Source organism: Geotrypetes seraphini, chromosome 6, assembly GCF_902459505.1.
Source record: "Geotrypetes seraphini chromosome 6, aGeoSer1.1, whole genome shotgun sequence".
NCBI lineage: Eukaryota > Metazoa > Chordata > Amphibia > Gymnophiona > Dermophiidae > Geotrypetes > Geotrypetes seraphini.
The window spans coordinates 242,515,218-242,542,998 of NC_047089.1; the positions used below are offsets into that span (position 1 = coordinate 242,515,218).

Below are 27,781 nucleotides of genomic sequence, written 5' to 3' on the forward strand. Positions count from 1 at the left end.
TGTTTTCTTACTCTTTGCGACTCTGCACAGCACTGCGTGCATCTGGTAGCGCTATAGAAATAATTAATAGTAATAGTAGTAGTAGAAGTAATTGATTTAAGTGCCAATGGTATTGGATTCCAATACTTTGGACCATTAACAGAGACGATAGTGTCTATTACATGTTTGTGTACATTTTCTTTGTATAATGGAATAAGCAATTGTTTATTTCTAGATCTCAAGTATAAATTAAATATATATAAATTAGTAAAAGGAGCCCTTAGTTTCAGTTGTAACTTTATTTTTCTTGTCAAGATTTATGCTTGTAAAAATTGGAAATTTGAATAAATTAAATATTTACAAGCATAAATCTTGACAAGAAAAATAAGGTTACAACTGAAACTAAGGGCTCCTTTTACTAAGGTGCGCTAGCGTTTTTAGCGTGCGCTAAAGATTATCGCGCACAAACCATGCGCTAAATGAAAAATTCTAACACAAGCTCCATGGAGGCGCTAGCATCTAGTGCGCGTGGCATTGTTGCGCGCGCTAAAACCGCAAGCACACCTTAGTAAAAGGATCCCTAAATATACAAAAATTAATGTCCCACAAATTTACAATAAGTAGCACTATTTAAACCTGATTGATAAGGAAATTATTAAGAGACCGGAGAGGCAAGACGTTGAAACCAACAGGGAAACAAGGAAAAATATCAAATAACAGAAAATTTATAACTAGCGGATTACATGTTAAGCTTCATTAATTTCCACCCGATTCACATTAGAGGGAGTGGAGACTGCTATTGGTACCAGAGGTTTTCTTGTTTCCAAAAAAAATTTCAAATGCTCAGGATCAAAGAATGCAAAAGATTTCTCATCTACTTCAACGATACATTTACACAGGAACTGCAAGAAAAAAGTCCCTTTGAGGTCCAATACCAGGGGTTAAGAGCCAAAAAAGCTTTTCTCCTCTGTTGAGTGGACCTACAGAGGTCAGAAAATATCAAAATAGAATTATCCATAAATTTTAGATCCTTAAATCTGAAATACATTCGGAGAATCCAATTCCTGTTGTATTCTAGTGCAAATGTAGTAATAAGGGTAGCTTTATAAAAGATTGTTTCTGACTTCTCCAAGAGACCAGTAACATCAAGGCTGGCTTCCTGGTTCTGAGCTGGAATTGTTTTTTTCAGTGGACTACCTGTAGAAATATAATAGGCTTTTGTTATCGGGGGCATAGATTCAGCAGGAATTTGTAAGACCTCACTCAAGAATTTTTTTAACATCTCAATTGGTTGTAATAAAGCAGATTGAGGAAATTTCAGAAATCTTAAATTCAATCGCTTTTCATAGTTCGTCAGTCTTTCCATTCTCTGGTGAATATTCAAATTATCTTTAACCAAAGTTGTTTGAACAGTTTTGACCCCTTCTATAGTTTTTTCAAATTCCTTTACTTGGGAATCCACCTTTGCTGTAAAGTACCCTGTTTGTTTAACATGAGATTGAACCACCTCAGGAAGTTGGAATACTTTATCTAAACACTCAGTCAATTTTTCCTCTAGAACAGTAACAGCCTCCCATACCTCCTCCAGTGTTATTCTCTCCGGTCTTTTCTTCAACCTGGTGGAGCTCTTCAATCCAGCTTCTTTAGTGTTGGCAGCCACAGATTTTTGCCTCGGGAGCACCTCCTCTGACCTGTAGCTCCTACACAGATTTCCCCAGCTGGTTGTTCCACCTATTGGAGTAAAGAAGGAAGCGACGGCCCAGCTATAATACTACCATCAGCAACCAAACTGCTATTCTCGGGACTTCCCATCAGGTTCATTGCTTTACTTCCGGGTTGGAGTGGAGTGTCGCGGTCCTTGGGGTTTAGTGTGGCTTCTGCCACACTGCAGGCGAAATCCTCTGTCTGTTGATCACCCTCACCCCGAAGAATTTCTTCAATATGAACTGGTAAGAGAAAACTCTCCAGTGTTCATTGTATCACTACTGGGGAGGGCGCCGGGTTGGCCAGGAACAAAAGCAGCTTCCCCTTTCTCTTTACCATACTGTTTTTATTGACGGTATTGAATGCTGGTCAGAGCGACTTCTCACAGTGGCAACCGTGGCCATCTTGTCTTCTTTACTGATATTGCATCTCCTTCAGGAACAGGTCAGGTCTCCCACCATTGTTTTTTATTTGCGGTTCAATAGTAATAACGGTGGCTGTTACAAAAAACCACGAATAACATATATAAAGTTATTCGCAGTTATATCCCGCCCCTAACCACCACAAATATGGAGGAAGGAGTGTATTAGAAGACCTCACTCATTTAGAACAGTCACTACACTCCTGTAGCATCAGAGAGAGAAGAACTATTGGCTTAGTTGTGATGATGTGAAACATGTATACTGTATGTACTCATATTGCAAGACTTTGCTTCTTTAGAACAGTCACTACACTCCTGCAGCATCAGAGAGAGAAGAACCATTGGCTCAGTTGCAATGTGTGTATTGCAAGACATTGCTTGTATATCAAGTTAAAATTTAATAAAATGTTTTGCAGAATACTTGCAAACCAAGTTATTTGCAATCCAAGGTTTTACTGTAACTATTTTGAAGTTTATAGGAACAGGTGGGGATAGATATGATTTCAGCGAGGACGAGTTTGACTCCTAGCAGGGATGGGCGGGGACGGGTTTGATTCTAGTAGGGATGGGTGGGATGGGTTTGATTTCTGTCCCCGTGCAGCTCTATAATCACCAATGACTATGGCAAAGATTTTCTGCTTTATACTCTCAGAAAGTTACATCTTTCTATACCAGCACACATTTACCTCTATGAACAATGTCATTTTTATGACACCAGTGAATGGCCTTGATTAATTGGTAGATATAATTCTTTACTTTTTCTGGTGGAACTCCATTTGGCATTTCTTCAAGCAATTCCAACATGTTCTAAATGACAAAAGTAGAAAGACATTACTATCATTCCATGCAAAGCACAGTTACTTACCTGTGATAGGTGTTATCAGAGGACAGCAGGCAGATTCTCACGTGTGGGTGATGTCATCCATATGGACTATGGTGAAGTGTACTGTCACTTTTAAAAATATTGAAAGTCTCAAGACTGCCCATTCTGCACATGCGCCAGTGCCTTCCCGCCTGATGTCAACTCATGGAATCATCAGTTCAGTAAAAAAGCTGAGAAGCCAATTAGGGGAGAACGGAGGACTGTGAGAATATCTGACTGCTGTCCTCAGATAAAATCTGTTACAAGTAAGTAACTGTGCTTTATCCTAGGACAAGCAGGCAGCATATTCTCACATGTGGGACTCTCTAGCTACCAGGATCAGGATTGGAGTGAAGTTGGCATTTAAATGGAGAATAAATTTTGAAGAACTGCTTGGCTGAACCAACTGTCCCGTCTAGAAAGATTCTCAAAACAGTAATGGGATGTGAAGTCATGAACTGAAAACCAGGTACCGTATTTTTTGGTCCATAAGACGGACTTTTTCCACCCCCAAAAAGGGGGTGGAAAAGGGTATGTGTCTTATGGAGTGAAGATGACAACCCTCCCAGTACCTTTTTAAAACACTGCCTGCTCACCTATCCTTTTAAAACACCCCCGGCCACCCGCCAGCCCTTCCTTTTAAAACACCCCCACCCACCCGTTCCTTCCTTTTAAAACACCTCTCGCCCCACAGTACCTTTTTAAGCGTCCCTTAAGCCTGGTGATCCAGCAGTGTATGGGCCAGCAGGAGCGTGCTGTGTGCGCTGCTGCCTGGGCTCGCCCCGCCTTCAGAATGGCTGCGTCAGTTCTCGCGGGACTCGCTTCTCTTGCAAAATTGTTAGAAACTTGGAACATGAAGTTCCATATCTTTGCAGATGACATTCAGTTGCTAATATTTGTGGGGAACAATCAGGAGGCAGCAATTACGAATCTTAATGTATAACTGAGAGAGATGTGTAATTGTTTAGCTGAGAATGGGACTTCTGTACAACATCCCTGTAGGTTTTCCCTTGTACTTCTCTGTCTCCCTCAGCTCCTCCAAATCTGCTACTCTAGCCTCGTTCTCTGAGAGCTAGGAGCTCATTGCTGTGAGCACACATATAACTTCTCAACAACCGGGAGAAAATCATACATGTGACACTCAGTGCAAAAGACTGGATAGCATCCCTCTTGCTGCTGGACTACTGTCTGCATCTTATTATTGAGCTGATTAATTAATTCTTATTAAGCTACTAGGAATATATCAGACTAGTATAGAGAGCCTTAGGATTATATTATATGCTTTATTTAGTATTTGTTTCTTAGATAGGGTTATATTATACGCTTATTTAGTGTTTGATTCTTTGCAGGTAATGAAATATAAAAAGTTCTCCTGATGTCCTAATTAGAATAATTGACAATAAATTAAGATCATTAGTAAAGAAATAAGCTAGGGGTGGGCAGGAGGGAATGGAGACTAAGCCAGATCCTGCTCTGCCTGCCAGAAACTATCTCTAGCAGAAGGTTCAAGCTTACAAAACTGTAGAACTATAAAGCACAGTTACTTACCGTAACAGGTGTTATCCAGGGACAGCAGGCATATATTCTCACATGTGGGTGACGTCATCTATGGAGCCCCAGCGAGGACAGCTTTTCAAGCAAACTTGATTGAAGTTTCAAGTTTGCTATGCTGCACCACGCATGTGCATGCCTTCTTGCCCACTAGAGGGCGCATCCCCACCTCGTGGTCCTCAGTTCCATAGCCAGCAAAGAAGCCATCCCCGGGGAGGAGGGCGGGTTGTGAGAATATATGCCTGCTGTCCCTGGATAACACCTGTTACGGTAAGTAACTGTGCTTTATCCCAGGACAAGCAGGCATGATATTCTCACATGTGGGTGACCTCCAAGCCAACCAAAAAAAGGCAGGTGGGAGGATGGCAATTTAGGAAAACAGATTACGCAAAACTGACTGGCCAAACCGGCCGTCACTCCTGGATAACGTATCCAGGCAGTAGTGGGAGGTGAAAGTATGAACCGAAGACCAAGTGGCAGCCTTGCAGATATCCTCCACCAGAGTAGACCGGAGGAACGCCACAGAAGCTGCCATCGCTCGGACCTTATGTCCCGTGACCCGACCATGAAGCGCGAGACCAGCCTGAGATAGCAAAAAGAAATACAAGCAGCCAACCAGTTGGACAAGGTGCGCTTGGAAACAGGACGTCCCAACCGATTAGGATCAAAGGACAAAAATAATTGAGGAACCTTCCGATGAGACTTGGTGCGTTGAAGATAAAAGGCCAACGCTCTCTTACAGTCAAGCGTGTGAAGCGCCGCCTCCCCAGGATGAGAGTGGGGCTTCGGAAAAAACACCGGAAGAACAATGGACTGATTAAGGTGGAAATCAGACACAACCTTAGGTAAAAATTTAGGATGGGTGCGAAGAACCACCTTGTCATGATGGAACACAGTAAAGGGCGGGTCCGCAACCAAAGCCTGCAGCTTGCTAATCCGACGAGCGGACGTGAGCGCAAGCAAAAAGATCACCTTCCAAGTGAGAAACTTAAGATGAGATTTGTCAATAGGCTCGAAGGGAGGCTTCATCAGTTGAGCCAAAACCACATTAAGATCCCAAACTACAGGAGGAGGTTTCAAAGGAGGATTAACATTCACTAGACCCCTCATGAAACGAATCACCAGAGGATGAAGAGAGAGAGATCGACCCTCCAGATGCCGATGGAAAGCAGCAATCGCACTGAGATGCACCCTAATGGAAGTCGTCTTCAGCCCAGACTTGGACAAATGCAACAAATATTCCAGAACCGAAGACACCGGAACCGAACTCGGATCCAGATGATTCGAGGAACACCAGGAAGAAAATCTGGTCCACTTCTAAGAATAACAAAGCCTAGTCGAGACCTTCCAGAACCTCCCTCACAGACTGAGAAACCTGTGAAGTCATGGGGAAAGGAACCAAGCCGTCAGATGTAAAGACTGAAGATTGGGATGCAACAGCGAACCCCGACTCTGAGACAGCAGAGAGGGAAAAACAGGCAGAAGCAGAGGCTCCCTAACACTGAGTTGAAGGAGCAGGGAGAACCAGTGCTGACGAGGCCAACGAGGCGCAATGAGAATCATAGTGGCTCTGGACGACTTGAGATGAACCAACGTCCTCAAGATCAGAGGGAAAGGAGGAAACGCATAAAGGAACCTCCCTCTCCAGTCGAGAAGAAAGGCATCGGCCTCGAGACGGTCCGGGGAGTACATCCGAGAACAATAGAGGGGCAGTTTGTGAGTCTCCGGGGAGGCAAACAGATCCACCTGAGGAGTCCCCCAGCGGTCGAAGACCTCGCGCAGAACTCGGGAGTTTAGCGACCACTCGTGCGGCTGGAGAAGATGACTGAGTTTGTCGGCCAGACAATTCTTCTCTCCCTGAATGTAAACCGCCCGCAGGAAGATGTTCTGGGAGACCGCCCATTCCCAAAGGCGCAGGGCTTCCCGGCACAGGGACCAAGATCCCGTTCCCCCTTGTTTGTTCACATAATACATAGCCACCTGGTTGTCCGTCTGCACGAGGACTACCTGATCATGCAGCAGGTGGCTGAACGCTTGAGCAGCCAGAAAAATGGCACGAAGTTCTAAAACATTGATGTGACAACTCCGGTCCTCTGCTGACCATAGACCTTGAGTCCGCAGACCGCCCAGATGAGCTCCCCACGCTTACTCCGAAGAGTCCGTGGTCAGGACCTTGCGATGCGAAGGAACGAGAAAGAGCAAACTCCCGGAAAGATTGGAAGAGTTGGTCCACCAACGGAGCGAGCGTCTCAAGGAAGGAGTCACTGTTATAGGGGAGGAGACTGGGTCCCGATCCTGACGCCACTGGGAGGCCAAGGTCCACTGAGGAAGCCTCAGGTGCAAACAGGCGAATGGAGTGACATGGACCGTCGACGCCATGTGGCCGAGCAGAACCATCATGCGCTGCGCTGAAACTGAGGGCAGCAACGAAACCTGGCGACTCAATCGAAGCAGGACCTCCAACCGTGGCGGGGGGAGGAACGAACGGAGGCGAACCGTGTCCAGCACGGCCCCAATAAACTGAAGGGATTGAGCCGGGCACAACTGAGACTTGGGGAAGTTCACTTCGAACCCCAGACGTTGAAGGAAGATGATAGTCTGTCGGGTCGCTGAAATAACCCCTTCCTTGGAGGACGCCTTGATCAGCCAATCGTCCAGGTAGGGAAACACCTGCAGCCCCCGAGATCTCAGGGCTGCCACGACCACCACCATACACTTCGTGAAGACTCGAGGGGACGAAGCCAGTCCAAAGGGGAGGACCCGATACTGGAGGTGCAACTCCCCCACCTGGAACCTGAGGAACTTGCGGAAGGCGGGATGCACCGGAACATGAGTATATGCTTCCTTCAGGTCCAGGGAGCACATCCAGTCCCCCGATTCTAACAGAGGGTACAGGACTGGAAGGGACAACATATGGAACTTCTCCCGGACAAGGAACTTGTTGAGCCTCCGGAGGTCCAGAATGGGGCATAAGTCCCCTGTCTTCTTCGGGACCAAAAAGTAACGGGAGTAAAACCCCCGTCCCCTTTGGTTCGGGGGCACGGGCTCCACCGCCTGAAGGCTCAACAAGGACCTGGCTTCCGACAAGAGAAGAGGAAGCTGGTCTCAACAGCCAAGAGAAGCCCCCGGCGGATGTTCTGGCGGCATGGCTAAGAAGTTTAGCGAGTAACCCTCGGAGATGATCCAGAGCACCCAAGCGTCCGACGTGATCTCGTCCCAGGCTGGAAGAAAGGCCTGCAATCGGCCCCCGATAGGAAGGGGGTCCTTTGACTGTGCGGAGGGGGCCCGCCCCCAACCGCACATCACGTCAAAAAGACGGAGCCGGTTTAGACGCCCCTTGCGCCTGAGGCTTTGGTTGGGACGCTCTGCCCTGCTGAGGGGGATGCCGGGGCGGAGGCCTCGAGAAAGCCGGCGTCGACTTCTACGGGTATCGCCGCGGAGGAGGTCTAAACGGCTTCCGCGGCGGGGCCCAGGGTTTAGGACAGACCAATGAGGCGATAGAGCGCTCATGTTCAGACAAGCGTTTGGTCGCCGCCTCCAAGGACTCATTGAACAACTCGGAGCCAACACATGGAAGATTGGCCAGACGTTCTTGCAAGTTCGGGTCCATATCCAGGGTACGAAGCCATGCGAGACGGCGCATCGCCACCGCAAAGGCGGATACATGAGAGGCCAACTCAAACGCATCGTAAACTTCGTGAAAAAGGTAGAGACGCAGCTGAGACAAACTGGCCATAAAGGTACCAAAATCCCCCTTATGGGAATCCGGCATGACTCCATAATACCTGAGCAACGCCTTCACCATCTGCCTTAAATAGGATGAGAAGGTGAATGCGTAATTAAGGACCCTGGCAGCCATCATGGAGTTGGAATAGAGGCGACGACCAAACTTGTCCAGGGTCCGTCCCTCCCGCCCGGGGGGGACCGCAGCAGAGACCCTAGAAGGCTGAGACTTCTTCAACGCCGACTCCACCAGCAACGACTGGTGGGACAGCTGTGCTTTATCGAAGCCCATGCAAGGGACTGTGCGATACTTAGACTCCATCTTTGATGGAACCGCTGTGACTGTAAGAGGGGAGTCCAAGTTCCTCAGAAAGGTCTGGTGGAGAACCTTGTTGAGAGGCAGCCAAGGAGTCTCTCTGGGGGGAGAGGGCAAATCCTGCTCCTCCAAAAATTCCTTCGTGTACTGCGAACCTGACGCCAGATCAAGGTCCAAAGCCCACCCCATATCAAGCACAAATCTCGAAAAGGAGGAGGGCTTCGAAGGCGGAGAGGGAGATCGAGAAGCCCTCGTCGCCAAGAAGGAAGGGGAAGCCTCACGGGAGTAACAAGGTTCCTTACCCGTGCCAGACCCCGAACCCCAAGAAGCCGCACCAAGCGACCTCGATGGGGTCGGGGACCGCCCATGCCCCGAGGAACCCCTGCGGGAAGTCCCCGGGGTATGGGGCACCGAGGCACGCCCCTTCCGTCTCGGCGAAGGGTCCCTCGAGCACTCAACCTCGGAGGAACGGAAAAGCCTCGGATTATCGAGGCGGAGCTCAGGAACCCGTAGGGTCTCTGTCCCGGTCGTCGAGGAGCGACCGCGTCGTCGAGGAGAGGCCCGTTGACGTTTGGGCATCCTCGACCGACGCTTCGCCCGAGGCCGATCCGAGGGCGAGGAGCCCCGGGAGGACCTCGACGAGGACGAAGAGGAAGAGATCCTCCGAACCCTCCGCACCTTGTCCCGAGGCCGCACGCTCCGCTCAGGTTGGTCAACCGAGGTCAAGGGCAAGGTCGGGGCCGAGGCCGAAGCCCCCCCGGGGGCCGAAGTCGAGGGTACCGAGACCGAGGCAGCCGACGCCGGGGCCGCCGAAGGCGGCTGGAGGTGCGCGAGGGCACCGGACAGCTCCGAGGTAATGAGCGCACGGAGTAAGTCCTGAAAGGCGGGAATCCCCATCATAGCCGGCAGATCCAGGGCCGGCGGGTGCTCTCTCGAGGGCGACCTCTGTCTCGAGTATTCCCGCGGGGCACCCGACTTCGACGCTCGAGGCAGGGCCGAGGATGACCCACCCGCCCCCGTCGATGAGCCCGAGGATGGCTTCTTCGAGGCTGGAACAGAAGAAGGAAGTAAGGACTTACCCGTCGTCGACTTCGGGGTCGAGGACACAGGCTTCGACGAAGCGGGCTGTCGGGGCGAGGTCGAGGGAGTCGAGGCCGAGGTCAAGGCCGGGGCCGAAGCCGAGGCCGACGTCGAGGCCTTCCCCGCCACGGGGTCCACAGCAAAGAGCTCTGCCATACGAGCGCGACGGCGGCGGAGGGCCCTTTGCTGAAAAGTAGAGCACCGAGTGCAGGAGTCGGTCGGGTGCTCAGGACCCAGACAAAGTAAGCACCACCGGTGGGGATCGGTGATCGAAAGGAGTCGATCGCACCGGGTGCACTTTTTAAAGCCCGTCAAGGGATGGGACATGGACACAAAAAACGGCCAGGAACGAACGAGGTCCCCCGGCCGCGGCTACCGGGAGCCCCCGGAGCCGAACGAAAAATCTTTTTTTTTTTTTTTTTTTCGACGAAAACCTAAACACAAACAAATAAAAAAACAAAGTAAGCACAGCGACCGAGAAAGAAACACTCAGCAGCGGTGTCAGAAGGCAAAATAGAAGAGCACAAATTCCACAGGGCTTCTGGCTCCGCGGAAAAGACTGAACTGAGGACCACGAGGTGGGGATGCGCCCTCTAGTGGGCAAGAAGGCATGCACATGCGTGGTGCAGCATAGCAAACTTGGAAACTTCAATCAAGTTTGCTTTAAAAGCTGTCCGCGCTGGGGCTCCGTAGATGATGTCACCCACATGTGAGAATATCATGCCTGCTTGTCCTGGGATAAAAGGCTATTATACTATGGAGACTAGCTAAGTAAAGTTTGCTCTTTTAAGATCTAAACTGTCTATAATTGAGCTTTTCTCCCCAAACCTATCAAAGCTCAGAGCAAAATAATGTAGACTTACCCAAAGATATGTCTTCTACTCTTCTGTTCTCAGAAAGAGAATGTCCTCTCCCCTCTTTCTCTCCTCTCAGAAAGAATCAAAGTTGTGTTTGTGTGTTTTTTAATTCGATCAGCCACCTCTTCAATCTTAGATCCAAACATATCATTATTCTTGCAAGGAACATCAGAAAAGCGCTCTTGTTCTGAGGTTTCAAGATCAGAGACTCTGAGCCAAGACAAATGGCTCATTTCTACTGCAACTGCAGATGAATAAGAAGCATCAAATTTATTGACTATGCCTCTAGCTAGAAACTCTTGGAGTGAACAAGTTCATAGATAATTGTTGAAATTTCTTGAGCTTTTCTTGAGAGAGGAGTTCCTCATAAACTGGAAGTTGTTTAAGTAAAACCGTGAATAGAATTGGTAGTCCAAGATTCTGTTTGTTAACCTAGATGTTTGAAAAAAGAATTTACTAAAGGAGTCTAATGTTCTAGCTTCTCTGCCTTGAGGAGCAGAAGCATAATATCTTGATCTGTGTGAAGGCAGATTCCACAACCAGAGAATGATGTTGAAGTTGTGTTCTCCCAAAACCTGAACACTTTTATATTCTATACATCATGCCAATCTTTTTAGGAGCTAAATTGGACTGACAGAGGGTTTTCCCAATTCTTAAATAGGGTATCTTTTCATGACTCTATGCAAAAATACTTTAATGCAGTAATTTGGAGGTGATTCATAGTCAAGAAGCTCAAAAGGTTCAAAGCAAGGATCTTCCTCCATTTTAATGAGTAAAGCTTGATCCATCTGTCTAACAAAGCCAGTAAGATATGCTTTCTGGTGGAGACTTTCACCTCCGAGGTGGAGGAGAAGGATCAGAGGCTGCTGAAAAGTTTGGCAGATCCTTATCTGAGTGGATGGAGATATCCGAGTCAGACTCCTCAAAATACTGTCTCCAGGAAATGCATGTCGAGAGGTGTGCCAAATGTCCACTGAGGGATGTTGAGGCATGGATTGATGCTCTGAACCAGGAGATAACTCCTCTGTCAATAACACATACATGGAATGGGCCCATGCTGACCTTGATGCTCAATGTCGAGGAGTGTGTAACCTTGTCCTCGATCAATGCTTCAATGTATCTTTGAGTTGGGCTGAGGTAGGCATGGATGACTTTAAAGCCTGTGAAGATTGCATCTGCAGTAGCCCCCAAAACTCTTGCTTAAGCATAGCTCAAATCTCCTCCTAGAGAGTCAGTGTCTGCATTGGAAGAGACATCAGTGTGGAAGTAGTCTGTGGTGTCAGTTGTCTGGGTGTGGGAGACCTCGATATCGAGGAGGAGACATGATCTGCAGCGATGTGGAGAGATCTTTTGTGCGCCAACATCTAACTATGCGTTGAAGAGGTGAACATCTGCGAAGATGTCGTGCTAAACCTAGAATGGAAGGAATGCATATGCTTCTTAGCTTTCTTAAATGACGTTTCCTGCAATGCATGAAAAATGGACGATATCGAATCATCGAATCTTGCCTCTGCAGAAAGCCCAATGTTCGATGCTCTCTATATAGCATCGGTGTACATAGTGTCAATACCAATGCCAGTATTGACTGAAAAACACTGACAGTCCCTGGGGGAATAAAGGGCCTCAAAGTGGCCTGAAGACCAAAATTGAAAAACTGTCTGTACTAAACTCAGAGTACTAAAAACAATAGAAATGGAAGAATTATGAAGAAAATAATAATGGGAAGGCACAAAAAATACTTCAGAGTTTGACATGCTGAGGAGATGCACCTTCTCAGCTCTGCAGAAAACTTAAAACTGTTGGTCCCGTGTGCCAACGTCAGATAGGAAGGCACCTATACACACACACACAGTATGCACATTACCTGATGATTTAAAGTGACAGTGCAGCTGGCAATGTCCATACCAGGTTCCGTGGATGATATCACCCACTTGTGAAAATATTTTGCCTATTTATCCTCAGAGAACAGTGCATTATCTATGGAAAAGGGATTTTTATCCATCCAATACACAGGTAGAAGCATGATCATATTATCTGCAATTGTATTTCCAAGTTTGGGGTCAAATAAATTAACCCAGAAAGTTTATATGTTTCAAAAATACAGGGTAAATATAAATAATTTTCAAAGTGGAAGTACGTGCATGCCTTCACTTTGAAAATTTGTCAAAATCTAGTGTGCATGTAATTTCACCCAGGTGTACATTTATAAAATTACCCCCTTAATGAAGATCTTGGTCATTGAAGATACCTAATTTTTTTCTTTTGTGAATGCATATTGTTGGACACCTATGGTTTTTCACTGTTTCGCTGCCAGTTGTTGATGGCCATATCACAGTCTTTGAAGTGAATAATGTATCTTTCACCTTTAGAGGTTTTTGTCTAGCCAGGAGACTCAACGTATTTGTTTATACATCTGAGCAGCCTTTCCAAAAATAAAATGATCAAGATGACTGTGCTGGTGTTCAATTACATACAAATCAGTCTGATTTTAATTAACTACTTGCTTCTTCACAAAACAAGAAATCACTTACTTTTTCCACATACTCAAAGACCAAATACAGTTTTCCTCTTCTTCTAAAAGCTTCCTTCAGCTCTACTATGTTTTCTTGTTTCAAGGTACGTAACATTTTAAGCTCACGCAAAGTCGTTTCCTTGACCTCTTCATTTTCTAGGGTTGAAAAATTGTGGAAATGATCATGAAATAGGGCTCTAAACATTAAATTGTATATTTGTGAGTTTGCAGGGAAGCACTATGCTAAAGATGTAGGATAGGAGTTTGATCATCCAAAGTCAGTTCTCCTAGATCAGTGGTCGGCAACCTTTTTACAGCAAAGAGCCAATTTATCCAAAATGTTTGACCCAAGATTTACAAGGATCTGCAAGGTGTAGCTTCTCTCCCCTCCAACTCCTTGCAGGTCTTTCATCCCTCCCCTGCCTCTCCCCCCAACCCATAGGATCTCCCCCCTCTCCAGGCATCAACCCTTTAATCTCCCTCCCAACCCCACGATTCTCTCCCTGCCCCCTCCTCCCCTACCGAAGTACCTGGTGGTCCAGCGGGAGTCTTTGTGGGAAAAGCACAGCCCTCTCGCTCCTGCCTCCTTGTGGCTGCCTCCTAAAATGACTTTTGCAACCTCTTGCAGCAGCTCGCAGTACTACAGGAAATGCTGCAAGCATTAACGAGAGGTTGTGGCAACTATTTTAGAAGGCAACCGTGAGGGAGGCAGGAGTGAGAGAACATAAGAACATAAGAACATAAGTAGTGCCTCTGCCGGGTCAGACCAGAGGTCCATCCCGCCCAGCAGTCCGCCCCCGCGGCGGCCCAACAGGTCATGACCTGCCTTAATCACCAGAAGGGGCCCCCTTGCTCCCTAGGTTTCTCATCGAAGTCCTATCTTCCCATCAATGTCCTAACCCTCCGGCCTTGCACCTGCACGACCTGGTGAGCTGTCTATACTTATGCAACACCCCAGCACCTCCCTCAGTACCCCACGATCCCCTTTTCCCTCAGGAATCTGTCCAATCCCTGTTTGAATCCCTGTACTGTACTCTGCCGGATCACTTCCTCCGGGAGCGCATTCCATTTGTCCACGACCCTTTGGGTGCACTCTGCAACAAAGACCCCCGTTGGACCATCAGGTACCTCGGTAGGCCTAGGGGAGGGGGTAATTGTAGGGTTGGGAGGGAAATTAAAATGTTGAGGCCTGGAGAGCCGCAGCCACATGCAAGAAGAGCTGCATGTGGCTCGCAAGCCTGAAGAGCAGCTATTTTCTTTTGTGGTGTTAGACCCAACAATCTTTGCCTTTCTTAAGTTGCAGTAATGGAAATATGGAAATGTTTTTCTACTGACCAGCTTGGTCCCGCTGGAGACATGGGGAAAAGGTAGGATTACTTTACTAGGTCTGACCAACACTGGTTGTGCCTGAGCCATGGTGTCAGCAAGGGATTACTTTTGCACAGAGCCAGACCTAACAACCTGGCACCCTCTAGCCATAGTATAGCACAGAGTTCTTTTTGCTCTTTCAATTTTGTTGTTATGCTGTCTTAAATAATTATTATTTCCATTTTCAAAAATTGTACTTGACAACATGCTTCCAGTGGTTTTCCAGCTTTTACATCTGAATTGTAAGCAAGCAATTGTTGTCAGCATACTAGTCAGCCAATTTATTCTTGATTATTTGATATCAAACTGAGAATTCTATTTAGCTTACAATATGTAACACTCTTAGCACCAGTGGCCTCCCTCTACAAGGTTTACAGGCTATTTTTATTCAACACAGGACTACCATGTCTTGTGTTCTTGATAAATTTCACAAAAAAATTCTTAAGCACGCCAGTTATTCATGCAAAAAAATATAAAAAATACAGATACAAATATAAGGCATTACCTTCACTGTCTTTGAATTTCTTTATAGCCACAATTTCTTTTGTTTCCTAAAAAAAAGGAAAAACAAAAATACTAATAAAGGTGGCAAAACACATTTGATTAAAAATTTATCTCAGATAAGAGGATAATTGCAGTGGCCACCAAGAGAGGGTGCTAGAGGAAAATGTGGTACCTATTCTCAGTTGCAGGAGCAGTTCTTGAAAGGTACCAGTGATCTTTGGCACTGGAGGGAACAAAAGGTCATTTTGGGAGCAGGGGGTGGTGGTGGGAGCAAACAAGCAGGAGCAGAAGATTAAAAATGCAGTTTGAGGCCTTTGACTTCCTGCAATGTCCATAGCCTGTCATGCTCTGCCCCTCCAAAACAGGAAGCCTGCCTCAGAAAGGATGTGGTTCAATAGACCTCAGTTGCATTTAGGCACATAAAGGCTCTGCCCTGCGGTTTTTTTCCCCATTGTTACAAGGAGAAGATAACCAATGGGAGATGCTTGATCTAGAGAGTGTTGAAGGGAATCACAGGAAGATGCCTGACCCATGGCAGAAGTGGAGGAAGTTTTAGGGAACCAGGAGGAGATGCTGAAACTTGGGGTGGGAATGACAGTAAGGAAGAGATATTGGATAGAGAGACAAGGGGATAATGCAGTACCTGGAATAGGATGGGAAGGGTAGCAAGTGAGAGATGCTGTACCTAGAGCAGGGTGGGAAGAGAAGCAAGAGGGGATTGCTGGACTTGGAATAGAAGATAAGAGATATGCTAGATACTGATGTTTGCTCAACGGCAGGAGTCCTCAAATCTAATCTTCGAGGTCTACAACCTAGCCTGGGTCTCAGGATTTCCACAATGAATATGTACGAGGTCTATAGTAAAATCTCAAGTTATCCAGCACCCACAGGAATTGGTGGATACCAGATAACTGTTTTTCTGGTTAATTGAAAATGTGTTAGAAACTTTGGCTATCACACTCTCATTCGTCTCCCCTCCGGAAGCACCAGCGCAGCAGTGGAACTAAGCTGCAAAGTCCTCCTCCCTCCCTCAAGCTCCAAAGTGGCAGAAGCAGGCAGTGGTCTTGAGTCACAAACTCCCTCAGTCCCTGCCTTTTTCTTCTCTCCCTTCCTTACCTGAGCACAGCTGGTCAACAGGAGTCAGCCTCAAAACAGGATGTTCGCAGCCAGGTCTTTCCTTTGATGTATTGGTCAGACCTGCCAATTTCAGATTAGGAGCGTGTGTCAGGGGTTGGGGAGGGGGGGTGGCAGCAACAGGAGGAAGTGGGCATTCCTCCTGCCAATCTTGGATTGGGTGTGTGTGTTGGAGGGCTGACGGCAGGAGGGAGTGGGCATCCTTCTTGCTGATTTCAGGGGGTCATCTGCTGCAGCCAGCTCAGCTGACTGTGGCAGAGGTATTTTCTCCCTGATCAGCTGAGCAGGCAGGGCTCTCTGAAGCCGCAGCTTTGGGAGTCCTGCCGGCTTAACTGATCATGGATTCCCTTGCTGCGATCAGCTGATGACAAGAGATCCCTCAGCAAAGATAGGCCGCTAGACCACCTATCTTTGCAATCAGGCTAAGGCGTTATTGTCTAACTGGTGCCGGTGACATGGGTGCCAGTTAGTGAATTGGGGGTGGGGGGTTAGGCGTCTTGCTTGTTAGGGCAGACGCAATTCTGCATAGGACATCAGTATTCGATTCTCAGCTGCTTCTTAGGCGGCCACCAAGACCGCGTCCTATACAGAATCAGACCTATTCAGCAGAATACTTACAGGAAGTAACTTCAAAAGCTATAATAAAATGTGAACAAAAATTCAAATGTCTAGTATGCAGTTTAGTCACAGACAATACTGCAAATGTATCCAAGATGAGAAGAAATTTAGAAGAGCATGAAGACAATACCAAGCTAATAACATATAGTTGCAGTGCTCATTTGCTGCACCTCCTAGCCAAAGTCATCAGAGATAAAGACTAATGTCATTGAAATTGCTAAATACTTCCAATCATTTTTCAGAAGCAGCTCTGAAATGAATTTGTATAATCAAGCTAATGCTCCCACAGGTTGTTAGATGGAACTCTGTAGAATTAAATAAAATTCACAAAAGTAACTGCTTTATTACTGATGCTATTCAAATTTGGAAGGAACCGAGTGATCACTTAAAAAAGGAACTGCACAAAGACAGAATTAAATTACAAGCATTAAAAATCCAAATGCACTGTCTCCAGCTTATTTTCTTGCAAATATTGTCAATATCTGGTACCAGGGTCAAAGCTTAAGTGCTGAAGACGAGAAGTTACTTATGACATTGGTATCCAGGAATCATCCATCTGTAATGCCAACTATAATAAACTAAGGGCTAAGGGGTAGAGAATGACATGGAGACAAATCTGTCCCCATAGGAACTCAATTTCCCTAAAAGTTTTGTTGCTGTCCTTTTCCCACTCTTGTAAGCTCTGCCTTAACTGCAGAAGCCTTGAACTCTGATGATTTTAAAATGTTTTAGGCTTGTGCAGATGAGGATAGAGCTTACAGGAATGGGGCAGGGACAGGAAAAGAACTTACGGAGACGGGAAAATAAGTTCCCATAGGGACAGGGAAAAATTTGTCCATTCAAGAACTATATTTTAGCCAATGATGTTTTAAAGAAAGTCACACCAATGAACTAGTGGAGGTCACTATTAAACATTTGGATTTAGAGACTGCTGAAGTAAGGGTTTCAATTTTAACAGCAGTAGCTTCTTCTACTGGCATCGAAAGAATATTCTCTTCCTTTGGACTCATTCATTCTAAACTGAGAAATCTTTTTGGACCAAAAAAAGAAGGAAAGCTTGTTTTTCTTTTCAAGATTATTAATAAAGATGATGAAGATGAAAAAGCTACAGAAGACAGTATTTTAAGTTTTTCATGTGTGGACCTGGCTGACAGTAAATTATTTAAAGATATTTTGTTTAACCACATTACTTAACATGGTTAAGCAAATACAGTGGAACCTCGGTTTGTGAGTAACCCGGTTTGCGAGTGTTTTGCAAGACGAGCAAAACACTCAGCAAACTTTTGCCTCACAAACCGAGCATGTTCTGGTGTACGAGCACCTCCCCCTGCTCTAACCGGCATCACACCCCCCCCGAACTATCATCGCAACCACCCCCCCGCGAACGCCCCCCGCGAGAACCGCAAAGCACCCCCGTGCTGAAAGTGGCATCCACCCGCCCTTCCTCCCAAGCACGGTCCTTACCCCTTCTGCTTGTTGTAAGGGTGAATGCGAGCTCCCGCCTCTTGCCTGGGCTGGGTCTTGAGCATCTGCGCATGCTCAAGGCCTTCTGGCTCTCGTTCTCTCGGAGAGACTGAGGGACTGAGGGAGTTTGTGACTCAAGACCACTGCCTGCTTCTGCCACTTTGGAGCTTGAGGGAGGGAGGAGGACTTTGCAGCTTAGGACCACTGCTGCGCTGGTGCTTCCGGAGGGGGGACGAATGAGAGTGTGATAGACAAAGTTTCTAACACACTCTCAATTAACCTGTTAGAGTGGGGGAAGGGGGTGATGGCGCAGCGCCGGTAGCCTCGGGGGGGGGGGGGGGGGGTTGGTGGAACGAATTGTTCAAGTTTCTATTATCTTCTATGGGGAAAGTTGCTTTGATATACGAGTGTTTTGGTTTAAGAGCATGCTTCTGGAACGAATTATGCTCTTAAACCAAGGTACTACTGTATAAGAATACATATGCTTTAATGTTATTTTTTTCTTAAATAAAACTATTTATATTATTATTAAAGTTGATTATTTTTCCTCTTTCAATAAAGTACAGAAAAAAAGTTGTCCATATATGAATGATTAACCTATTAAACTGGAGATAGTTCACTTCATAATAATTTCACATTTATTTATCTATGTATTTCTAATAGTATAACCAAATCAGTAATTTTTTTCCTATAACTGTAAAACTAATCTGAAAAGTAATTTTTCAAAAAAAGAAACCTTCATCTGGTTGCAAATATTAAGATTATACCAGTTAGAATGAGTCTTTCTGACGAGTGATTTAAATCAAATCCACTCAATTATGCAGGAACATATGTAGATGGTAAGTTCTTGGAGGAAAGAGAAATAAATACCTATAGTACCTGAATGTAGCTCACTTTGACTATTGAACAGGTGTGAGCTAAATCCAAAATGGAACAGAATGTAACTTATCTCTAATAAGTAAAAAATAGCACCCATATGATTGGCAGTGATCTAATTACCGTATTTTCGCGGATATAACGCGCACCCGTGTAAAACGCGCACATGGGTATAGCGCGCAGAAACCACACTTGTATGTACGGAAACTTTTGTATACAGCGCTCATGGGTATACCGCGCATGCTGCCCGACTCTCCTCTGGCCACCCCGACTCTCCTTTCGCCCTCCCCGACTCTCCTCTGGTTGCCCCGACTCACCGTTCACCCGCCCTGACTTTCGGTGCACTGCCCCGCCTCTCCGTGCACTGTCCCGACTCTCCGTTCACCTGCCCTGACTTTCCGTGCACTGCCCCGCATCTCCGTGCGCTGTCCCGACTCTCCGTTCACCTGCCCTGACTTTCCGTGCACTGCCCCGCCTCTCCGTGCGCTGTCCCGACTCTCCGTTCACCTGCCATGACTTTCCGTGCACTGCCCCGCCTCTCCGTGCGCTGTCCCGACTCTCCGTTCACCTGCCCTTCCCCGTACCTTTGGTAGTTGGCCGGACAGACGGGAGCCAAACCCACCTGTCCGGCAGGCAGCCAACGAAGGAATGAGGCCGGATTGGCCCATCCATCCTAAAGCTCCGCCTACTGGTGGGGCCTAAGGCGCGTGGGCCAATCAGAATAGGCCCTGGAGCCTTAGGTCCCACCTGGGGGCGTGGCCTGAGGCACATGGCTGCGTGCTTCAGTAACTGCTGCTGGCTAACGGAGGGAGAAGGTACCGAAGAGAAATGAAGTAGGTCCGAGAAATAGATTCGCTACAGGCTAAGGCGAGAGATAGGGCAGGGAGGAAAGCTTACAATTTGGTGTTCTTGCTTGCTTCGGGTCTTCCTCGCTGCCGGGTCCTGCCTACTTTCTGTTTCCATGAAGGCAGGACCCAGCAGCGAGGAAGGCCCGAAGCAAGGAAGAGCTCCAAGTTGTAAGCTTACCTCCGTCGCTGACCTATCTCCTGCCTTAGCCTGTAGCGAATCTGCCGACCGAGGGGGGGGGGGAGAAGAGATGAGGGGAAAGAAATGCTGTTACTGCTGCATCCAATTAGGGGGAGAGAAATGCTGCTGCTGCACCCAATGGGGGGGGAGAGGAAGACCAAGGAGAGGAGAGGAAAGAGATGCCAAGACCATAGGAGGGAGGGAAAAGAAAGGAGATACCAGACTATTGGGAGGGGGGAAGGAGACAGATGCCAGACCAGGGGAAAGGAAGGAGAGAAAGGAAGGAGAAGAGATGCCAGATAATGGAGTGGAAGGGGGAGATGGAAGGAGAGGCGAGAGATGCCAGGGCATGGGGGGAGAGAAGGGGATAGAGGTGCCAGAGCATAGGGGAAGTGGTGGAGACAAAAAAAACGGAGAGGGGGTGAAGCTGAAATGGAGAGAAAGGGCATAGGAGTACAAAGGCACAAAGTACAAAGGTCACAGAGTACAAAGGAGAGAAAGGGCAAAGGATATACAGTTTATTGGGACATAGAAAGAGGGAAGATGCCATATGGAACAGAGAGAGGGCGGACACTGGATGGAAAGGGCAGAGAGGGTGGACAGTGGATGCAAGGGGGAGAGAGAGAGAGGGCAGAGGCCGGGTGGAAGGGGCAAAGAGAGAGGACAGATGTTGCATGGAAGGGAGCGAGGACAACCGCTGAATAGAAAGAAGAGAGTGAAGAGAAGATGATTAAAGCAGAAACGACAAAAGGTGGAAAAAAATTTGTTGTTGCTTTATGTAGAATCAAGTAGTATTGTAACTGTATTGATTAAAGTTTATCAATAGAAAATGGAAATAAGGCAGTTTTTTGGGGACTAAACCCCTTTCCTCAGGTCAGGACAGCATACCATTACAGCAGTATACTGTACTGTCTTGAAGAAAGATTTGGCCTCTGAAAGCTAATTACTACTAATTGAAAAATGGATTAGTCCAATAAAATGGTATTTTCTTATTTCTCTCTTCCCTGTTTTATTTATATTTGTTAATTTGTAAAGTGGTGATTGTTATGTAGCAGTTTTTTCAAATTTACATCTACTGTCTTTATATTTTGCACAGTATTAGGGTACGTGTCACTGTTTCTGTGGTGTTGCATTGTACGCAGAGTCTGGTTTATTGGCGTTTCAGTTTAACTTTTGTTTACATATTTCTATTTTTAGTTTGTGATTATTCCATATTAGGCGAGGGTGTATCTCTGTTCTGTGTGTATGAAAAGGACATGGCTTTCTGTTAGCAATGACTGTACAGGATCAATTGACTGTGCAGGATCTGGCTTGTTTAGTTTTACAATGCATGTGTTGGTGTTCTAGTGCTCACTGCAGTGTTTAAGATGCTGCCTTTTCCTAGGTGTACCCTTGTTGTGTAACTCATGGATTATTACTAAAAATAACTTTTTTTATATAGAGGAGGGGGTTATTAAAAAATGATCAGCACTGGCAGTCATATATACTAGGTACGCCACTGGATTTAATGATCCTATGCTAACTTTACTGTTGATGTAGGTGTTGCCCCCCCACACACACTATAATGAATTAAATTAAAGCTGTATTAACATCAAACAGCTTTCAAATGACATTATAAGCAAATAAAAATAAAATATTTTTAATACATTGCTAATTATTACCTGCATTTTTACCTAAACTGTTTTGCCTAGCTCTCACTTTGGTTTTTATCTGCTACTTTTTTATTTTGCTGTAGTGCGATCACACAGGTCTCCTTCAAATTATGTGGAAGAGGTTTGGAAGTGGGGATCGCATCTATTTCATATCCTCAGTGAGACCTCAGGAAGGAATATAGTGATCAAAATATTATTAAAGGTGCTGTAGAGATGTTTCTTGTATGACTGGATGAGCTATATTTATCTTTTTTTTAGTTGTTTAAATTCATGCAGAAATAAATGGCTAGATTGAACCTAATGATTTCATTAACGCATTTCCCTTTTTTAAATCTGTATACCAGCGGTCTCAAACATGCGGCCGCGGGCCACATGCGGCCCCCCAGGGACTATTTTGCGGCCCGCAATCTGTCCTTGCCTAAAGCAGGGGTCCCCAATCTGCTTCCCTTCCCCACTGCCCTCCCCCAAGCCACTGCAATCGGGGAACAGGTCAGCGCCCGAGGTCTTAGCTCTCCCTACATATCTTCCCCAGCTCGGAGCCGACCAATTCTCGCCACCCAACGTTCAATTCTAATGTTTGGGAAGAAGTTCTGGGCCAGCCAATTGCTGCCTGGCTGGCCTAGAAGTTCCTCCCCGACGTTAGAATTGACGTCGGGTGGCGTGAATTGGTTGGCCCGCGCTGGGGAAGATATGCAGGGAGAGTTAAGACCTCGGCACTGGCCTGTTCCCCGATTGTGGCGGCGGCCTGTTCCCCGATTGTGGTGGCGGAGGCCTGTTCCCCGATTGCGGTGGTGGCGGCCTGTTCCCCGATTGTGGCAGCGGCAGCTTGTTCCCCGATTGCGGCGGCCTGTTCCCCGATTGTGGCGGCAGCAGCCTGTTCCCCGATTGTGGTGGCGGCGGCCTGTTCCCCAATTGTGGTGGCGGCGGCCTGTTCCCCAATTGTGGTGGCGGCAGCTTGTTCCCCGATTGCGGCGGTGGTGGCCTGTTACCTGATTGCGGCGGTGGCGGCCTGTTCCCCAATGGTGGTGGCTTGGAGGGGGGGGACATAGAGACAGAAAGAAAGAAGAGAAACGGGACACAGACAGAAAGGGGCATGGAGAGAGAAAGGGCGGGCATGGAGAAAGAAAAAAGAAAGAAAGGGGGCACGGAGAGAGAGAGAGAAAGAAAGACATATAGAAAGAATGGGGGCATGGATAGAGAGAGAAAGAAAGAAGGGGGCAGGGTGAAAGAAATAAAAAGTTGGGGGAGGGAAGGAGACAGATGCCAGACCAAGGGAAAGGAAGGAAGGAGGGATGGAGAGAAAGGAAAGAAAGAGATGCAGACCATGGAAATAGGGACAGAAGAAGAGAGAGATAGAAGGGAAGGGAAGACATGGAAACATAGATTTTGAAAAGAAAGCAGAAAAATTGAATATTAAGTTAATGCCAAAGATGGATGCAAGGCAGAAAGTGAAGACGGAGCGAAAAACAGTCAAAGGACAAGAAGACCCTGGAAACATAGTTAAATGGACAGAAAAATAAAGTCGATGCACAAAAGGGAGAAAGAAAGTCCAACGTAGTATGTAGTAAACAACAGCAACCAGAAAACAACGAACAGACTGCAGATAATGTACAAGATGCAGGCGTTGTTAATTAGTAAATGCAGTAACATATACAACCTTATAGCCAAACAAGGGACCCGACATGGTCCGTGTTTCGGATAACACACCTTCCTCAGGGGTCCATGGTGGTTAAGGTATAAAGCAAACTGCATAAAAGATAACAAACACACGCCAATCATGATCAAATGGCATTGTGTAAGACTTGCTTGACCCCATTTGATCGTGATTGGCGTGTGTTTGTTATCTTTTATGCAGTTTGCTTTATACCTTAACCATCATGGATCTGTGAGGAAGGCGTGTTATCCAAAACACGGACCGTGTCGGGTCCCTTGGTTGGCTATAAGGTTGTATATATTACTGCATTTACTAATAAACAACGCCTGCATTTTGTACATTATCTGCAGTCTGTTCGTTGTTTTCAGAAAAATAAAGTCACCAGACAACAAAGGTAGGGAAAATGATTTTATTTTCAATATAGTGATTGAAATGTGTCAGTTTTGAGAAAGGAAAGATATTAAACTTTAAATGTGAGGGCTGCAGAAAAAGTAAGGTACTTGGAGGGCCACAGAAAAAATAGATAATGTCTTATTAAAGAAATTACAACTTTGCATGAGGTAAAACTCTTTATAGTTTATAAATCTTTCCTTTAACTGTTAAAGGAAAGATTTATAAATTATAAAGAGTTTTACCTCATGCAAAGTTGTAATTTCTTTAATAAGACATTATCTATTTTTTCTGTGGCCCTCCAAGTACCTACAAATCCAAAATGTGGCCCCACTAAGGGTTTGAGTTTGAGACCACTGCTCTATACCATTTGAAAGAGGGCGAATATCTAATTATTCACTTCTAGAATTGGATACTTCTTAAATTTAGTAAAAATATTCTGGCACAAGTGTCAAACCTTAAAAAAAGGAAGCAATAGTGAACATTGGAAAATAATAATTAATAAAAATAGTACACATTTAGGGCTCCTAGTGTTTTTAGCGCACACACCGGATTAGCGTATGCCATCTGAAAAACTACTGCCTGCTTAAGAGGCGGTAGCAACTACATGCGCGGCAATTTAGCGCACGCTATTCCGCGCATTAAGGTGCTAACGCATCTTTGTAAAAGGAGCCCTTAATTTTCCCCACCATCAAATTTCCCTGTCTCGCCCACCCCATCCAGCTACTTTTTCATGCCACCCGGCTGGAAAAAATTTCTGGGGAGAACACTGAGTATTTATAAAATCTTTGCTAACATTAGAAGTGATATTGAAGAGCACTTTTCCAAAACTCACTTGGTCCTTTTTTTTTTCATTTGAGGTAAGATTCATTTACTCTAGCTTATCCCTGTACCAAAACTCACAAACACCATGGTATTTTACTATTTTGAATATTCTATCCAAAATTCAATTAATCAGTTTAAAAGCCCAATATTCTACTTTCAAAAGTGGCTAATCCAAGTCACAAGTACCTGGCAGAAACCCAAATAGTAGCAACATTCCATGCTACCAATCAAGCAGTGGCTTCCTCTATGTCTGTCTCAATAACAGGCTATAGACTTTTCCTCCAGGAACTTATCCAAATCTTTTTTTTTTTAACCCAGCTATTACCACATCCTCTGGGTAACAAGGTCCAGAACTTAATTACCTCCCTTTTTATCCAAACTACTTGAATGTGCTGTTCACTTGAATGTGCTATGTCTTGACTTTCTTTTATCTCCAGCTATTTTTGACCTGCTTCGATTGCGCAGGTAATCTCTGGTGGATTCTCTTCCACTACCCCAGGACTCTGTCTTGGGTCCTCTTCTTTTTTCCCTTAGTGCTCTGTTCTCATCCCATCATTATTACTCTATGCTAATGACTCACAGATTTACATCTCTAAATCTGACATTTCTAAAGGAATCTGGGCCTGAATCTCAGCCTGCCTGTCCAACATTGTTGCCTGGATATTTTGCTGCCATTAAAAACTAAACATGGCTTTGACTGAGGTTTTTATCTTTCTGAACTGAGGAAGAAAGGGTTACCTTTGAAAGCTAGTCATAAAGGGGCAAATTCTGTAAAGGACTAAAAGTCTAAAAGTTAGGCATCGTTTAGACGTCCAGCACCAGAACACTCAGCACAAATCTATTAAGTATAGACACACAACAGAAAATTGTGCTCAGCAAATGTAAGCACATCTATATAGTTAGGCGTGCTTTATAAAATCGCCTTTTAGGTGTCACATAGATGTCTTCACAACGTCTATAACGTTATCGCGTTTCAGCATTATGATGTCATTAGAACGACGATTTTATACTTTTTTAACATTAAAATTGTATGCAGTAAAATGGCATGCAGATGGCAGCTCAATTTTACAGAAGAATCACTATTATATTTTATTTATTTTTATCTACTATAATAAAATGGTAAGCGTGCATGCGTACTCTTAACACAGTGTTCCCTGATCTGTAGTTCCGTGGTCGGCAGAGTGCGCATGCGCACTTAGCTTTCCAGTGGCCGCAAGACAAATTGGAAAGTGCTGCCTTTCCTGCTCGCGCAGACCTCCAGGAAAAACTGCAATACAGTTTATTTTTAAGTTAAAGGCTTCTGCCTTGGATCGCCATCTCGGCGGCGGCTTTTTTTTTTTTCCGCCTCGACTCCTTCCCAGTGAATGGAGGGCTGTTCCACGGCATGGATGGAGGAGCGAGCGAGGCTGGGGAGGGAGGGGGAGCAGCGAACGGAGGGTTCAAATCCGCCCCTTCTACCGTCCGGACAAGTCGCCCCGCCGCATCTCTTCCCGGGGCTCGGAGGACGCCTCTGAAGGTGATTTCCAGCTGGGGAGGGGGAGGGGAAGCGGATGGTCGGGGCCCGGGCTGTTCGGTCTGTGCGGCCACCATCAGGCGTGGGAAGGGAAAGGAGCTGCCAGCGGGTACGCCCTGGATCGCCATCTTGGCGGCAGTTTTTTTTTACTTTTTTCCACCTTGATTCCTTCCCAGCGAGCGCGTTCCAAGATTAGGGATCGGCCTTTTCGGATGGTAAGCCCGAACAGAGGGTTCAAATCTGTCCCTCTGAAGGTGATTTCCAGAGGGGGAGGGGAAGTGGATGGTTGGGGCCCGGGCCCGGGCCAATAGAAAGACAGCTGCCAAGGAGAAATATAAAGAAAACAGACAGCGTCCAAGGAAAGAGAGAGAGAAAGAAATAAAAACCTCAGATAACGGCCAAGCAGAGAGAGAGAGAGAGACAGACAGACAGAAAGACATTCTAGCATCCATTAATGTAACGGGCTTAAAAACTAGTTTATTTATATTCAGCTACATTATCACATTTCCCTTCTGTCCTGGTGGGCTCAAGGGGATTAAGTGACTTGCCCAGGGTCACAAGGAGCAGTGAAAGGTTTGAACCCACAACCTCAGGGTACCAAGGCTGTAGCTCTAACCACTGAACCACACACACAAATAGTAAACCACATGTCAATTCAAAGGTCACACTTATATCCTCATGATTCATGAGCAGTAATTTCTCTAGGATAAATATCAAACATGTAACTTCAATACTTGTCCAGTTTCTCTTTTGGCCTCTGTGTTTCTCAATCAAAGCACATGAATAAAATTTATATATTGCATATTAAACCTTCTATTTTTTGGTGCAAAGACGACTCCTCTTTGATCATGGAAAAAGATGTTTAATAATGCATTACTCAGTCAAAGCACATGAAAAAAATATATATTGCATACTAAACTTCATTCTCAAAGTTTAAGAAAAAAAAGAAGAGAACCCCCTCATTCCCAAAGTTTAAGAAAATAAGAAGAGAAACCCTACTCACAATGGCTGTGGCTCAGAGCAAGTAGACATGTTCGACGTACAATCTTGACATCATTGTGACATCATCAATATGCACCTAGATGGCAGATCATCACAAAAAAATGGGAATATGTGCTGGGGTACCTGATCATACTAGGGATTTGAACCCATGATCTGTGGAAGATGGAAGCAGTGACTTTAACCACTGAGCCACATGCACTTCCTTTTAGGCAGGGGAAAAAGAAATATTGCATAGATTACATAGTGTATGACAGCAGAAAAGAGCCGACGGCCCAACAAGTCTGCCCACTCAAAGAACCCTCCCCTAAGCATTTCCCCAGAGCAAACCCACATGTTTATCCCATCGTCTCTTGAAGTCGAGCACGTTTCTGGCTTCGACTACCTGGTGTGGAAGACCATTCCAACGATCAACTACCCTTTCGGTGAATAAGTACTTCCTGATGTCACCATGAAGTCTCTCACTCTTGAGTTTGAGCGGATGCCCTCTTGTTGCCATGGGACCTGTAAGGAAAAAGATATCTTCCTCCACCTCAGCTCAGCATGTAAGATATTTGAACGTCTCTATCATGTCTCCCCTTTCTCTGTGTTCCTCGAGAGAATATAACTGCAGCCTGCTTAGACATTCTTCATATGGGAGATCCTTGAGTCCTGAGACCATTTTAGTGGCCATTCGCTGAACCAATTCCATTCTCTTCACATCCTTTTGATAATGTGGCCTCCAATACTGAACACAGTACTCCAGATGAGGTC

At 45.9% G+C, this 27,781-nt stretch overlaps 1 protein-coding gene across 4 annotated transcripts in view; it reads right to left on the reverse strand.

The window, feature by feature from the left end:
* CDKL5 (cyclin dependent kinase like 5) overlaps nt 1-27,781 on the reverse strand; it is a 316,174-nt gene that overhangs the window by 105,551 nt on the left and 182,842 nt on the right. For all 4 annotated transcript variants that reach the window (XM_033950592.1, XM_033950593.1, XM_033950594.1 and 1 more), the window contains exons 5-7: nt 14,879-14,924; nt 13,025-13,161; nt 2,791-2,911 (exon numbers count right to left, since the gene is read on the reverse strand). In XM_033950592.1, the coding sequence (XP_033806483.1) occupies nt 2,791-2,911; nt 13,025-13,161; nt 14,879-14,924 (304 nt within the window). The remainder of the gene's footprint in view (nt 1-2,790; nt 2,912-13,024; nt 13,162-14,878; nt 14,925-27,781) is intronic.